This window comes from Lynx rufus, unplaced genomic scaffold (genome assembly GCF_022079265.1).
Source record: "Lynx rufus isolate CCGP_SWC_20201006 ecotype Redwood Valley unplaced genomic scaffold, mLynRuf1.p SCAF_8, whole genome shotgun sequence".
Lineage (NCBI taxonomy): Eukaryota > Metazoa > Chordata > Mammalia > Carnivora > Felidae > Lynx > Lynx rufus.
In genome coordinates this window covers 87,497,430-87,511,775 of record NW_025814896.1, presented here as the reverse complement: position 1 = coordinate 87,511,775, position 14,346 = coordinate 87,497,430, and the positions used below count along the sequence as shown (strand labels likewise).

The 14,346-nt window shown below is 37.1% G+C and overlaps 1 protein-coding gene across 11 annotated transcripts in view; it reads left to right on the top strand.

Annotated features, from left to right (window-relative positions):
- The window catches only part of TIA1 (TIA1 cytotoxic granule associated RNA binding protein), a 33,800-nt gene extending 25,593 nt beyond the window's left edge, over positions 1-8,207 (top strand). For 7 of the 11 annotated variants that reach the window (XM_047067883.1, XM_047067879.1, XM_047067884.1 and 4 more), the window contains 6 exons: positions 1,617-1,725; positions 2,121-2,216; positions 2,334-2,418; positions 2,788-2,911; positions 4,073-4,218; positions 5,515-8,207. In XM_047067883.1, coding sequence (XP_046923839.1) covers positions 1,617-1,725; positions 2,121-2,216; positions 2,334-2,418; positions 2,788-2,911; positions 4,073-4,218; positions 5,515-5,641 — 687 coding nt within the window. In that variant the 3' untranslated portion in view covers positions 5,642-8,207. Of the gene's footprint in view, positions 1-1,616; positions 1,858-2,120; positions 2,217-2,333; positions 2,419-2,787; positions 2,912-4,072; positions 4,219-5,514 lie in introns of those variants that run through there. The other 4 variants (XM_047067880.1, XM_047067885.1, XM_047067882.1 and 1 more) reach the window with 2 other exon arrangements.
- Positions 8,208-14,346: the final 6,139 nt, after the last annotated feature.

Here is a 14,346-nt window from a genome sequence, read left to right as displayed (position 1 = left end):
AGAGAAACCGTCAGGGGAAGGGCAAAGACAGGAGACAGAGGATCAGAAGCTGGCTCCCTCCACCCTGACAGCAGGGAGCCTGATGCAGGCTCACCATTCACAAACCTGTGAGATCATGACCTGAGCCTGCCTAAGTTGGATGCTTAACTGAGCTACCCTGGTGCCCCATCAAACTTAATGTGTCTTAGATGGAGTTCTTTGTTTCTTCCTCAAACTGTTTTCCTCCTCCCTCCTAGGTTTCTTATTTCAGTAAATGCTAGCTAACACTGTCCTCCCTACTGCCTATGCAGGAACATAGGTTATCTTTGATTCCTCCCCTTTTACTTACTGAGCATCACCACAATTCTGTTGAGTCTTCCTGTAGATATATGCACTGCTACTGCACTAATCCTAGTCACCAGCTTTTTTTTTTGCTGTAGGTATTGAGTTAGTTTCAGAGTGTCTTTTTCCTATTACTACCTATATCTGTAAACCATTCTCTTCCTAGTGCTAAGAATGGCCTTGTTAAAACATGAATCAGATCATGACAGTCTCCTACTTAAAATCTTTTAATATTTTCCTCTGGTACCTGTTTTTGCTCACTAGATTCCACTAAAACTAGTTGCCTTTAACATGCCTTTTTATTCCAAACATACCAAACTGTTTCCTGCTATAACATACTTTGCAGTGCTTTTCCCTCCACCAGGGCTTTCTTCCCTTGACGTTTTGACTTGGCTAGCTCCTGTTCCTCTCAATTTCAGTGTAAATGTTATATTTCAGAGAGACCTTCCCTAATCATGCTGTCTAAAGTAGATCCCAAAGCCCATGTTCTCTATCCCATCCTTTTGCCTCTGTCATGACATTTACCACAATTTGTGATAATTTAATTTGTGGCCCCACAAGAATGTCTGCTCTGAGGCAGCAGAGACCATGTCTGTCTCATTAACCAGCGAATCCCTAGCACTTAATCTGATGCCTACCTAGAACATGGTAGATGTTCAGTGTTTACTTGTTAGATGAATGAGAAATGAAATACTGTCATTAACAAGCTTGTTGGATTGTGTAAAGTGAGATTTTCATCCACAGTCTGAGTTATTTTTTTTTTTAATTTTTTTTTTCAACGTTTTTATTTATTTTTGGGACAGAGAGAGACAGAGCATGAACGGGGGAGGGGCAGAGAGAGAGGGAGACACAGAATCGGAAACAGGCTCCAGGCTCTGAGCCGTCAGCACAGAGCCCGACGCGGGGCTCGAACTCACGGACCGCGAGATCGTGACCTGGCTGAAGTCGGACGCTTAACCGACTGCGCCACCCAGGCGCCCCCACAGTCTGAGTTATTAAATGAACTTTATAAGGGGCTTTGAACTTTTTTAGGGAATTAACATTCCCAGAGTCTGATATCCAAATAAAAGAAAGATAATTTAAAAGCACCATTACATTTTAAGAAACCTATCATATATTGTGTATTTTTAAAATTTACTTATTTAAATGCAAGTTAGTTAACTATTGTGTATTTTATAAATAAAGCATTTTCATTCAGAAAACCATTGTGAAAACAGCTGAATTTTCTCTACTGCTTGTAGTCACTCAACATCAATTAATAGTGGCTTCTTTGTCATTTCTAATGTGCGGAACAGGATGCCGAAAATGCCATTCAGCAGATGGGTGGCCAGTGGCTTGGTGGAAGACAAATCAGAACTAACTGGGCAACCCGAAAGCCTCCAGCTCCAAAGAGTACATATGAGTGTAGGTGTATTGGAGAAGAAAAGGAAATGTGGAATTTTGGAGGAAAATACGCTAGATTTTAAATGTTAGAGCTGTTCCTGGAGACTTATTGCAGAAATAGATGAGAAGCAAATCAAGACTACTGTCCAAAATGTACTTAGTTTTCATTTTTGTGATTTTAAATAATAAATGATATTATTTCTAATGTCAAGTCTCCTATTAAAGAGAGAATATTGAGTAATTTTTTTTAGATAATCTTGGGCGGGGGGATTAATCCTCAAGCAAATGTAGTATGTATTCTATAAGCATTTTGGTCAGGGTAAAATTTACCACTACAGTAGTGTAGTCAATGTTACTTTTCTCTTTCTGAACATTTCATTTCATGAGTTTAAAATACTAAACTTTTCCCTCCCCAGCAAACACCAAACAGCTGTCGTATGATGAAGTTGTAAATCAGTCTAGTCCAAGCAACTGTACTGTATACTGTGGAGGTGTCACTTCTGGACTGACAGGTATGGGAGGTTTACTTGTGTGGCATCTTGAGGTTAATGTTTTTACTGAAAAGCTTAATATCTGTATAGGATTTTATATAACTTAGTGTGGTTTGTTTTTGTTTTTTTGTCTAATAGAACAACTAATGCGTCAGACTTTTTCACCATTTGGACAAATAATGGAAATTCGAGTCTTTCCAGATAAAGGATATTCATTTGTTCGGTATGGGTGGTTTATTCGAAAAAAAAATTTTTCTCCCAAAAAAATGTTTGAATATTTAACTTAGTAGTTTTCTTAAAAATTACCTTGGTTAGAGAAGTAGAAATTTCTCCAGCATTTAGCAGTATTTGCCACTGTTTTTTAATTGGTTCCCTCCCTGTTACCACAAGGCCAATAAAACATTGTCTATTAAGAAGTTTCTCCAAAACTATAAGACTTTTGAAAAAAAATATAGCAAAGAAAATAAACAATCGTATTGATTCTTTTGTATGAACTACCTGTTTCTTGTCAAGCTCAGTTTGATTTTTAAAAATAGACTTTATTCATAAGTAAACAGTTAATATTGGTGATTCTTAGTATTATTTCCAATAGGTTCAATTCACATGAAAGTGCAGCACATGCAATCGTTTCTGTTAATGGAACTACCATTGAAGGCCATGTTGTGAAATGCTATTGGGGCAAAGAAACTCTTGACATGATAAATCCTGTGCAACAGGTGAGAGGGTTCTTGACTTTTCACAGTAATTGCTGGGCTAACAATAGGTTATTTTAAAATGAAATTGTTGGAGGGATGCCTGGGGCCGAGTCGGTTAAGCGGCTTACTCTTGATTTTGGCTCAGGTCATGATCTCACAGTTCGTGAGATCAAGCCCCAAGATGGCTCTGTGCTGCATTCCAGAGCCTACTTGGGATTTTCTCTCTCCCTCTCTCTCTGCCCCTCCCCAGCTCATGTACGTGCTCTCACATGCTTGCTCGCTCTCTCAAAAAAATTTTTTAAAAATGAAATTGTTGATAGTCCTTGTTTCTAGCTAAAGTGATTATCTGTAAGGGCTCTTGTTACATGTATTATAGTTCTAGAGTGGTAGTTTACCTGGCAGGGTATTCAGTTTTTTCTTAACACTTGGTAGATCTATTCACATACTATTTGGAGAACTCACAAGCATGTTTGACTTAGTTGAAACAAAACCTATAAACATATTTAGAGCTTTGGCGTTTTCTTCTAGATTTTTGCTGCTTTTGTTTTTCCAGGCAGCTTTAGTGGTTTCAAATGTAATCCCATAAAAATTTCTATGAGGAAACTGTAAATGGAGCACCAAGACAAGAGTAGGAAAATCCTAAACTATGTACGTTTCTTAGGTAAACTGAATATAGGAATAAGTAATTTTTAAATCTTCCCTATCTAGTTTACAAAACATTTAAACATTATACTGGGTGTTTAATATTTATTACTAGGGCCTTACCTGCTACCTTACAGAATGTGCCATTCAGAGCATCATGTAGAGTTACAGCACTATAACTTCACTTCTTTTTCTTTTTTAGCATTCATTTTATAAGCTTTTGTTTATCCTTTTTTTTTTTTTTTTAAATGTTTTTGAGAGAGAGGGCACGTGCGTTCGAGTTGGGGGAGGGACAGAGAGCGGGAGACAAGATCTTAAGCGGGCTAACCCCTTGGAGCCCAATGTGGGGCTCGAATTCACAAGATCATGATCTGAACCAATGTTGGATGGTTAACCGATTGAGTCACCCAGGTGCCCGTCCTTTCATTTTAATTGTAATGATGGCCCTATGTATAATGGCTATATATTTGTGGTATATTAGGACTGTATGTGTACATACAACTTCAAATAATACTAAATTACCTGTTAAAATTTTAATAGCAGAATCAGATTGGATATCCACAAGCTTATGGCCAGTGGGGCCAGTGGTATGGAAATGCACAACAAATTGGCCAGTATATGCCTAATGGTTGGCAAGTACCTGCATATGGAATGTATGGCCAGGCGTGGAATCAACAGGGATTTAAGTAAGCATACCTGCTCTTTTCCTTTATCATTAGCCTTTGAAAAAGTCAAGAACTTAGGAAGAGATTTTAAGTAATTAGTAAGTAATGTGGTCCTCAGTCTAAAGCAAGGACTTAGTTTAGAGTGGTTTTTAATTTATAGTTTTAAGTGTATTTCTTTAAAAATTTGTCTGGAAATGTGCTGCCTTGAGGTATAACCAGTGTTATAAGATTTTTGGTAATGCTTGATAACGAGTCAACTAATATTTAAGAAAATGAGAGCTTAATATTTACTAAGCTTTTTATGTGACTAAAGATCATATAGCCATTCTTGGATACAGTTATTTTGATGCTAGTTGTTTTATTCATTATGCCTTTATTTTTCTGTGCAAAAGGATTTATGCACACATTGTTATATGGATGCCTCTTTATACACCCTGAATTACTAAATTTTATTTAAATTTTTGAAACACTGAAAATTAAAATAGTTCTTAGTTTCTATTTTAAAATAATCTTACATTTTTGGGGTGCCTGGCTGGCTCAGCCATTAGAGCATGTGACTCGATCTCAGGGTTGTAAATTCACACCCATGTTGTGTGTAGAGATTACTTAAAAACAAAATCTTCTAAAAAGTAAAAATAAAAAAAGAGTCTTGTGTTTGTAATGTTGAAAAAAATTGAGTTTACATATGCTAATAATTGTTTTAATTTCTTCTTTGAATAATAAAAATGCTAGTCCTTATTGTACCAAATGATTGTTTCTTTCGAGTAGTTTTTTGTTCAGTGTATGTCCAACCCAGGTGGACAGTTTTCCTTTTTGAGATTAGAAATGAATTTTTTCTGAATTCAAAGGGGATGAATGTTTACAGGTAAAGGGTATTTTTTTTTTTTTTTTGTAGCTGTATTAAACTGCATAAATTAAACCTGTGACGATGCTTGGTTTTTTGGCTTTTTTCTTTATTTCATTTTGAGAGCGATTGGGAGTGAGCAGGGGAGGGGCAGAGAGACCGGGAAAGACAGAGGATCCAAAGTGGGCTCCGCGCTGATAGCAGAGAGCCCATTTCGGGGCTGGAACTCACAAACCGTGAAATCATAACCTGAGCTAAAGTCAGACACTTAGCTGACTGAGCCACCCAGCACCCCAGGATGCTTGTTTTTAGGAAAAATAGCTTTTGCCTTTGTTTTCTCTGGCATAACCATTACTCTTATATTTGGGCTTAAGGAAAGTGTATTTTCTTTATATATGTTACTTCTTCTTGGCATTACATTTTATTTTAATCAGTGGATTTCCCCTCTTTGCTCCTTTCGTGTTTTCTACCAGTCAGACACAGTCTTCGGCACCATGGATGGGACCCAATTACGGAGTGCAGCCACCTCCAGGACAGAATGGCAGCATGTTGCCTAATCAGCCTGCAGGGTATCGAGTGGCAGGGTATGAAACCCAGTAAAAAAGGACTCCATAATCTAAAGCCAGTGGCTTGAGGCTACAGGGAGTGTAGTAAAGCCGTTGTTTACTTAAAAGATTTATCAAATCAGTCAGTGCAAATGTCAGATACAATGTATTTATTTAAAAGATTCATTTTTTTAATCATGAAATTACTTATCATCCACATTGTTTTAAAAAGAAACAAGATGCTGGATGTCTGCCAATTTTTGCCTTCATTACCTTTTTTGATAAAGTTTCTCAGATCCTTGTTTCAAATACAAATGCAGGGATTGCTGCCACTTTTTTAAAATTAAGAGGCAGAAAATTGCACAATGTTGAACTTTTTTCCACTAAAGTAGTGTGCAGTTCTAGTTTGCATTCCTGATATGATTTAAAACATGTAATATAAAGATGTTAAAAAAAAATGAAGAACCAAAACTGTGCAGAGTCTAGAAGTTCTTTGTAATCTTCAGCTTGTGCACAATTCTGTTTTAGGGGTTTTTGTTTTGTTTTTTGTTTTTAAGGCATTGTTTGAACTCTCCCATCTCCACTGTTTTCCCTTGGGGTTTTTTAAATATAAATTATTAGTTTACATCATTTTTGTAACTACATTTTTCACAAATTTGTCTTGCCTTATTAAATTTCTGTAAAATATACTTAAATGGAAAAAAATGATGTTCACTTAGTTTGAAAACTTTTCTCAGATGGATTGATAATTGCATTCATTTTGTGTTTTATATGAGAAGGTGCCTCAAGAATTCCCTCTTGGATTTGTTTAAAAGGGTTTTTATCTTCTGTGATATACTTTGCTGTGTACCAGGAAATATAAAAACAAAAACTTGCTACTAAAGAAAATCTCTGAAATGTGATAAGTTCTTATGAGCCCGTGTTAATTCCATGTGTCAACTTCTACATTTACATGTACTGTTTCATTCTGTAAAATGTTTTAGCAGTTTAATATTTTGCACAATTAGCAAGCTTTGTAGGTCATTTCCTTCTTAAAGGCATCCTGCAGAGTTGACAGGAGATTTATAAGGTTCTAAGTTGTTTGCATGTGAATATCAAATACACACTTTGGTAGTCTTTGAATACAAAGTCATCTGCTCTTGTTTTTCAAGAATTTTGAGACACAACGTTGTATGTAAAGGAAGATATTAATTTGCCATTTTCTAGTTATATTTACTCAAAAAGAGTGAATCAACTTAATTTGTACAAATGATAGCTGTGAAACTATAGAATATCAGGCTTGGGGTTCGTTTTGAACTTCAAAATTAGCCTGAAGGACCAGCCGGGCAAAGTGTTTTTTAAATGTTCAGAGGCCAAAAGATAAACAAACAAACAAACAAAAAAAACCTTAAAATCCTACCTCCTTAAACAGCCTTCAAAGAGGAGAATCCTCAGTGCAATCATTATTTTGATTCTTTTGGTACCTGTTTTCCTGGAGTTCCCAATTTTATTATTTTGGGGTGGCTCCGAGCATTAAGAGGTTTAATCTTTGATGGCATTATTCTAGTTTTGAAATTTCTAGTACATTTCAGAGTGTCGTCAAAGAGTTGTGGGAGATTTTGTTTTGTTTTCAGTGAAAGTCACAAACTTCATTCTTCCTTGACTCACAAAGGGGAAGAGTCCCCAGTATACATATTTGGATGGTTCCGTTGTTTTTAAGACCTTCAGAGAGCTCCTAGTATTTAGCAACAGATAAAAGCCTATGAAATCTTGGTTTCCTGAACTGTCTTTTCCAGGTAGGAGCAAATTAAGGTGGTCTCTAAAGCCAATACTCATGTAAACCAGAGCCCAGGAAAGACAACTCGTAAGTGTATAATTCTCTGGAGCTCAATTCTATGCAGTTGTACTGATGTTTCATTAAGTCACTGTGTATTTTTAAGTGTTGATACATTAAAAGTTGCTTTATGGAAGATGAGTAAATTTTTTAAATACTTGGGAATTTTATTTCCTTGTTAAATTTTACAGATCAGGGCATGCAACCAGAAGCAGCTTAAATGAAATACTCAAAAAAATAAAATAAATTATCAGGAAACTATTTTTAGATTCTTCTGGCTTATGTTTCTATTTTAGGACCCTCGTTATTTTTCTTACTCAAAAATACTTTATTTCCTGTACACCTGTGGACTGCAGGGTAAATTATTTGGGCATAAGTAATTTAAACAAAAGTATAATTTTTCTTTCATTTTGACTATCTTAATAATACTTTTTACTAGTCAGTATATTTTCTTATTGCACAAGTCTTAAAGTGTACATTGACTACTTTTTGAGAAGAAAGTATTTCTCAAAAAGTTACTACTGAACAAATTGACATTTCAAGAACATTGCTAACTTTGGTTTAAATCTTACTCCTAGTGTTAAATCATTTAAAGGTTTTTTAGCCTAAAAATCATACTGGTATTAGTATCAGGTAAGGAAATTAAAGTTTTAAAAATGGCTTCATTGTCTGCAATATTCATTCAGATTACTATAAAATACATCTGGTACTGTAAAGAACCTGAAGTGATACACATTTAATGGGTCATTAATCCAGTATTCTTTGCCCTGACTGTTTGGATATTAAAGTTCCTTTATGTTTTCTATAACCTGTGGGATCTTCTTGCAGTGATTATTGTGTGTGAAAGATTTTTTTGGTCTAGCAGTATTGTTATATTCACTCAGGTTTTTTTTTTTTTAATCTTATTCCAGAAACCATGGTTTTCATTGGGTTACTATTTAATACCACAAAGAATTGGCATTACATAGATTTAACTCATTATGAAACCAGGATCTCATTTTCCTTGTTGATATTATCTCCCTGTTGAAAATGAGTTCCACATTCCAGTTTTATTCTCCTGTTCTGTCCCTGTGCTTGGCTTGTCTTTTGTATGTGTTAGAGTTCGGTTGACATTTGAGAAGGCAGTTGGCAGGGACTAGATTACATATACAAAGAAAGTTACGTTCGCTATGTGCTGTGGAGTGCTCTTTAGGTTACAGTTACATTGGAAGAGTAAAGTGTGCTTGTAGGAATTAAAAAGCAACCCCTCGCTGGCTCAGTCGGTAGAACATGTGACACTTGATCTCAGGGTCATGAGTTCAAGTCCCATGTTGGGTATAGAAATTACTTAAAAAAAAAAAAAACTCTTTTGAATGGAAGAGCAATGATTTCTAAAAATAAAATCACTTTTTTGTAAGGGTTATTCCATTTTTTCCAATCACTGCATTTTTACTTTTGGGTTTAGAACTGGAAGAACTTATCTCCAAAACAACACATTTTAATTTAACAGCCTTAATAAAATGTATATAAATGTGTCTCAGTTGAATAGGATTTTATATTATGGTCTCCAACGTTGGAGGCAGCTGAAGCTGTTCTGATAGTAATTCAACTAAAAAAAGAAAAAGTTTTAGACATCTGACTCAGGATTACTAGGCTAGGAATAGGGATTAAATACGATTTTACTAATACTGGGTAAATGAGATTCAAAGCTGCTTACCCTTTTTCAGTTCTAAAGTACCAACAGCCATGGTTATATATACCATACAGGATTTGGAGGATCTTTATATGGAAAAAATAAACAACTCTTGAAAGAAAAGACAGATGCTGACATTTGAAGGTCCCTACCAAAAAGCCAACTGGCCACCAATCCCTTTACACTGGAGAATGCCAATCAGTAAGCCCTGCCTATGTACACAAGTCTTCCAAACAGATGTTTAGTGCTTCACTTTTTTTTTTTTAAGTTTATTAAGCAATCTGTACACCCAATGTGGGGCTTGAACTCATGACCCCAAGATCAAGAGTCACATGCTCTTCTAACTGAGCCAGCGCTCATACTTTTTTTTTTAATACATTTATTTTGAGGGAGAAGAAGTGAGAGAATCTCAAGCAGGCTCCATGTTCCCAGCGTAGAGCCTGACAAAGGGCTCGATCCCATGACCGGGAGATCATGACCTGAACTGAAACCGAGAATTGGACACTAAACAAACTAAGCCACCCAGGTGCCCCCCGCAATTTTTCACTTTTAAATAAAGACTGCTAAAGATCACCAGAAATTGAGGAAAAACTTTTTGAAAGATCTAAACAAAAAGCAATTGTTAGGAATGTGAAAAACTTCAAAGTGTAATAACCTCAGATAAAAGAGGATACTCTAAGAAATTGGAAGAGATACTTAGTAAAATGTCAGAAATTAAAATAATACATTTAGTGAGAATATTAAAAAACAAGGAAATGTTCTAGAACAGCAATCAAAAGTGGAGGGGGAAAAATAAATAGGGATGAATTCAGGAAGTTTAAATACAACCAACAGGTGTTCTAAGGAAGAGAACTGAGAAAATAAGGCAGTGGTTGAAATTTATTAGAAAATAAAATTTCCTTGATAAAGTGATGAGTCTCAGGATTGAAAAAAGGCTATTATTAGCACAATAAATATTAAAGACCCGTTAGAAAGCATACCACCATGAAATTTTAGGACATGAGACATAAAGAGAATAAAGTTTACCATAGATCAAAAGAATCGAGAATAGTAACAGCAACATTGGAAACTAGGGATCCGTGGGGTAGTGTCTTCAAAAGTTTGAGTTCTGTATCCAATGATATTTTATACACACGTGCTGTCATGGGTGACCATAGAATAGACATTTTTGACCTGCAACTTCTCAAAAGATTTTCTTCCTGAATTCACTGGTTCTCAGTTACTAGATAAATTCCATTAAAATGAGAGCAAATAAAAAAATACATGTCTAGGAATGGGATCCAGTATGGGAATCCTGGATAGCAGCTGTGAAGCAACTTGGCAGCCAGTCCAGATTAATGGTGAGAGGGCTCAACTTGATTATCTGATAGATCGGGCAACGTAGATAATCCAGAGTGAGCCATTGGTGGAGGATGTGAGAAGACTTTAATGTTGGAAGAAAATCCTACCAGAAAGGAAATATTCCCTTTCTGGGCCAAATACATGTACTAAGATGTTTTGAAAGTTTTCCTAACTTACATTCATAAATAATTGTACTACTCCACTGCTTAGGATATCATATATTGGATCTCCTCTGCTTGTCATCTGTTTACATCATTTGTTCTTAATTGTTTTTATCTTCTTGTTTGCTTTTCTCATTTCTAATCTCTGTTCCTTGAACATGCTTCCTGTGCTATCCAGACTCACTTGTGCTCCTTTTAATTTAGTCTTCGTTTCTGAAATGGTTTTGTCATGTTTTGTGTCCTAGGTTAATACCAATTTCTGTTTTACCTCAGGGACGTAACTTCCCTGAATTATTATTTTTTCTTTTTTAATTCCAGTATAGTTAGCATACAGTGATAGTAGTTTCAGATGTACAGTAGTGATTCAACAGTTCTATGCATTACTAGTGCTCATCAAGATAGGTGTACTCTTCTATTTTTTTTTTAATATTGTATTTGAGAGAGAGAGTACGCGAGCAGGGGATCCGAAGCAGGCTCTGTGCTGACTGCAGTGGGTCCATTGTGGAGCTGGAACTCACAAACCAAACTGAAATTGTGACCTGAACTGAAGTCAGACGCTCACCCAAGTGCTCCAAGATGAAGTATACTCTTAATCCCCTTCACCTATTTAACCCATCATCTCCTCCCACCCCATCCAACTCCCCTCCAGTAGCTGTCAATTTGTTCTCCATAATTAAGAGTCTGGCTTTTTTTGGTTTCACTTTTTCTTTGTTCATTTATTTTTTTCTCAGATTCCACATGTAAGTCAAGTCATTTGTCTTTCATTTCACTTAGCATTATACTCTCTAGATCCGTCCATGTTGTTGCAAGTGGCAATATATTTTTTTTTTATGGCTGAGTTATGTACACACACTACATCTTTATCCATTTGGCTGTCGGTGGGCACTTGGGCTGCTGCCATAATTTGGCTATTAGTGCTGCGATAAACATAGTGCACATATTTCTTTGAATTAATGTTTTTGTATTCTTTGGGTAAATTCCTAATAGTAGAATTACTGGATCATATGGTATTCTATTTTCAGTTTTTTAGGAATTTCTTTCCATTCTGTTGTCTACAGTGGCTGTACCAGTTTGCATTCCCACCAACAGTGCACAAGGATTCCTTTTTCTCCACATCCTCACCAACACATTCTGTTTCTTGTGTTTTTTATCTTAGCCATCCTGAAAGGTGTGAAGTATTCTAGTATTTCTTAGCTGCATTTGCTTTGTTTTTTAAATTCACATTAGAATGTTGTATTGGCAGCTGCTTTGTGGGAACATTTTTCTTGTGTGTTTACTCCAGGGAAACTCTAAGTAAGCTTGGCTACTCTTATTTTTAGAGTGTCTGCACAAGGGCTGTGTTTATTCCTTTCTATTTATTTGTATTTGAAACCTTTGGATTTTCATAGACAAAGTACCAGCAGGAGAATAAAAGAGAGGGACCCCATTTAGGTTTCTCACTTCCTCCTTAGGCTACAATAAATTGTCTCTCTTGGGATGTGTGACCTTGCTCAGGACTTCTGTGCAGGCTCTCAGCTCCCTGAGTTCCTTCATCTGCTACATTAAGGAACCTAATTCCTGCCTTTCAAAGAGCTCCCATAACTTGCTTTCTAAAAGACCTCTGGAACCCCGGGTACTTCACGTATCTCTCAGCACTCCCACATTTGTCCAGTCCTCACAGCAGACTCCATGCAGGGTGTGGCTCTTCTCAGAGTGAATATTTGCTGGCAATTTCTGAGATGTGCCACCAGCCCACTTCTCACCCCATTCTTTCCGACTGTTCTCTGTTGACCTCCCATCCAGTACCACTCAATGTGGAATTTGTAAGTTTCTCTGCCTCCTTAGTTTCACTTAAGATCTTGTTTGTGGGTCTGTGGTCATATGTTTTCCTTGTTGGTCTATGTTCTACAAGGAGTGGAAAGATCTAGATCCAGGCTAACATGTTTCTACAGAATCAGAAGCCGAAAAGAATCTTTTGAACAAGTAAATCTGATTGTGACACACACGCCATTCCCCTTGGAAATTTGCTTCAAATTGCATTTGGGATGTAATCTAAAATCTTTAATATGAGGGAGCACCTGGCTGGCTCAGTTGGCAGAGTGTGTGACTCTTGATCTCAGGGTTGTGAGTTCAAGCCCCACACTGGGTGTGGAGATTACTTAAAATCTTTTTTTAAAAAAATGTTTAATATGGTTTGCATTGCCATTTGTGTGATTTGTGCTTTCCATCTTGACAGCAGGCCATTCACTGTCCCGTAAGCCCTTCTGTTCCACACTCATCTTTAACACTTTATGTCAGGAGACAGAAACCAACACTAAAAATTTGAAAAGGAAATTTAATAGTAATAGCAAGAGTGGTTAACTACTAAATGGGGTAAAACAAGGACTTTGTTAAAGGGATCCAGGAGTCACAGGTGAAAAAAGCTACTACTTATAAACAGAGTGGACAATGAAAGAACTAGGGTTTTAGGAGAGCCCTGACATTCTGACCTCTTCAAAGACTTGGTTCCCACAGGAACGTGCAGCCTGGTGAAGAAACCTGCCAGAGGGCATGGGCCATAGCTGGTCCATAGAAATCATCTGTTGCCAGAGAGCATGAACCAGCTAGAGCTGGTCTGTAGCAATAGTCCACCAGGTGGGAAAACAGCCAAGGTTGCCAGATGTAGCAAAAAAACCACAATCCCAAATAATGCATGTAGCATACTAAAAACATTTTTGTTTAACTGAAATTCAAATTTAACTGGGCATTCTGTATTTTATCTGTCACTCCTAGAAACATCTGTAAGCTGGTACAGCCAAAATTCCCGTGGAAGGCAGCTGCAGGCAGGGGAGAGAGTGGTCTGAGGGTGGGATCTCAGATCCCAAAGACCACTGAGGAGCATCACTGGGTCTTCCATACACTGACCCACTGGCTCCCACACTGAAAAAGAGAAGAGAATCGGCACCCATAAGGGAAGTGCTTTCCCGTGAACACCATTGCCTCACGTTATTCCCCCAGTGCCCTCTATTGACAAACCCTAACATTGAGCCAACTGGCTCAATGATGGAGAGGAGACATGTTGGACAAAACAAAGAAGTGGATTGGGGACTGAGAGACTCCTATTATAGGGTCTTGCCACCTAAATGCCTTTTGCCTGCTGTATCCTCAGGTCTCCACTTAAATGTCACTTCATTTAGGGGCGCCTGGGTGGCTCAGTCAGTTAAGGTTCCAACTTTGGCTCAGGTCATGATCTCCTGTTTCGGTTCATGGGTTCAAGCCCTGAGTCTGCTCCTGCATCTGAATCTGAGCCTGCTTCAGATTCTGTGTCTCCCTCTCTCTGCCCCTCCCCTGCTCACGATCTCTCTCTCTTTCTCTCCCTGTCAAAAAAAAATTTTTTTTTAATGTCACTTCCTTTAAAAGGCATTCCTTTACCCACAATCTAAGTCATAAGTCAATAGCTTCTCATACCATCTTATAAAGCTTTTCCTTTATAGGATTTGTCACAATTTTTAGTTGACCCTTGAACAATGCAAAGGTTAGGAACACCCTGCTCAGTCGACAATCTGTGTATAACCTTTGACTTCCCCCAAACCTACTGTTGACTGGAAGACTTGCCAATAATATAGTCAATCAACACATAATTTGTAAGTTATAAGTATATACTGTTTTCTTACAGTAAAGTAAGTTAGAGAAAAGTTATTAAGAAAATAGGAGACAAACTAAGGGTTGCTGGAGGGGAGGTGGGTAGGGAATGAGCTAAATGGGTGATGGGTACTAAGGAAGGCCCTTGTTGGGATGAGCACTGGGTGTTAGAT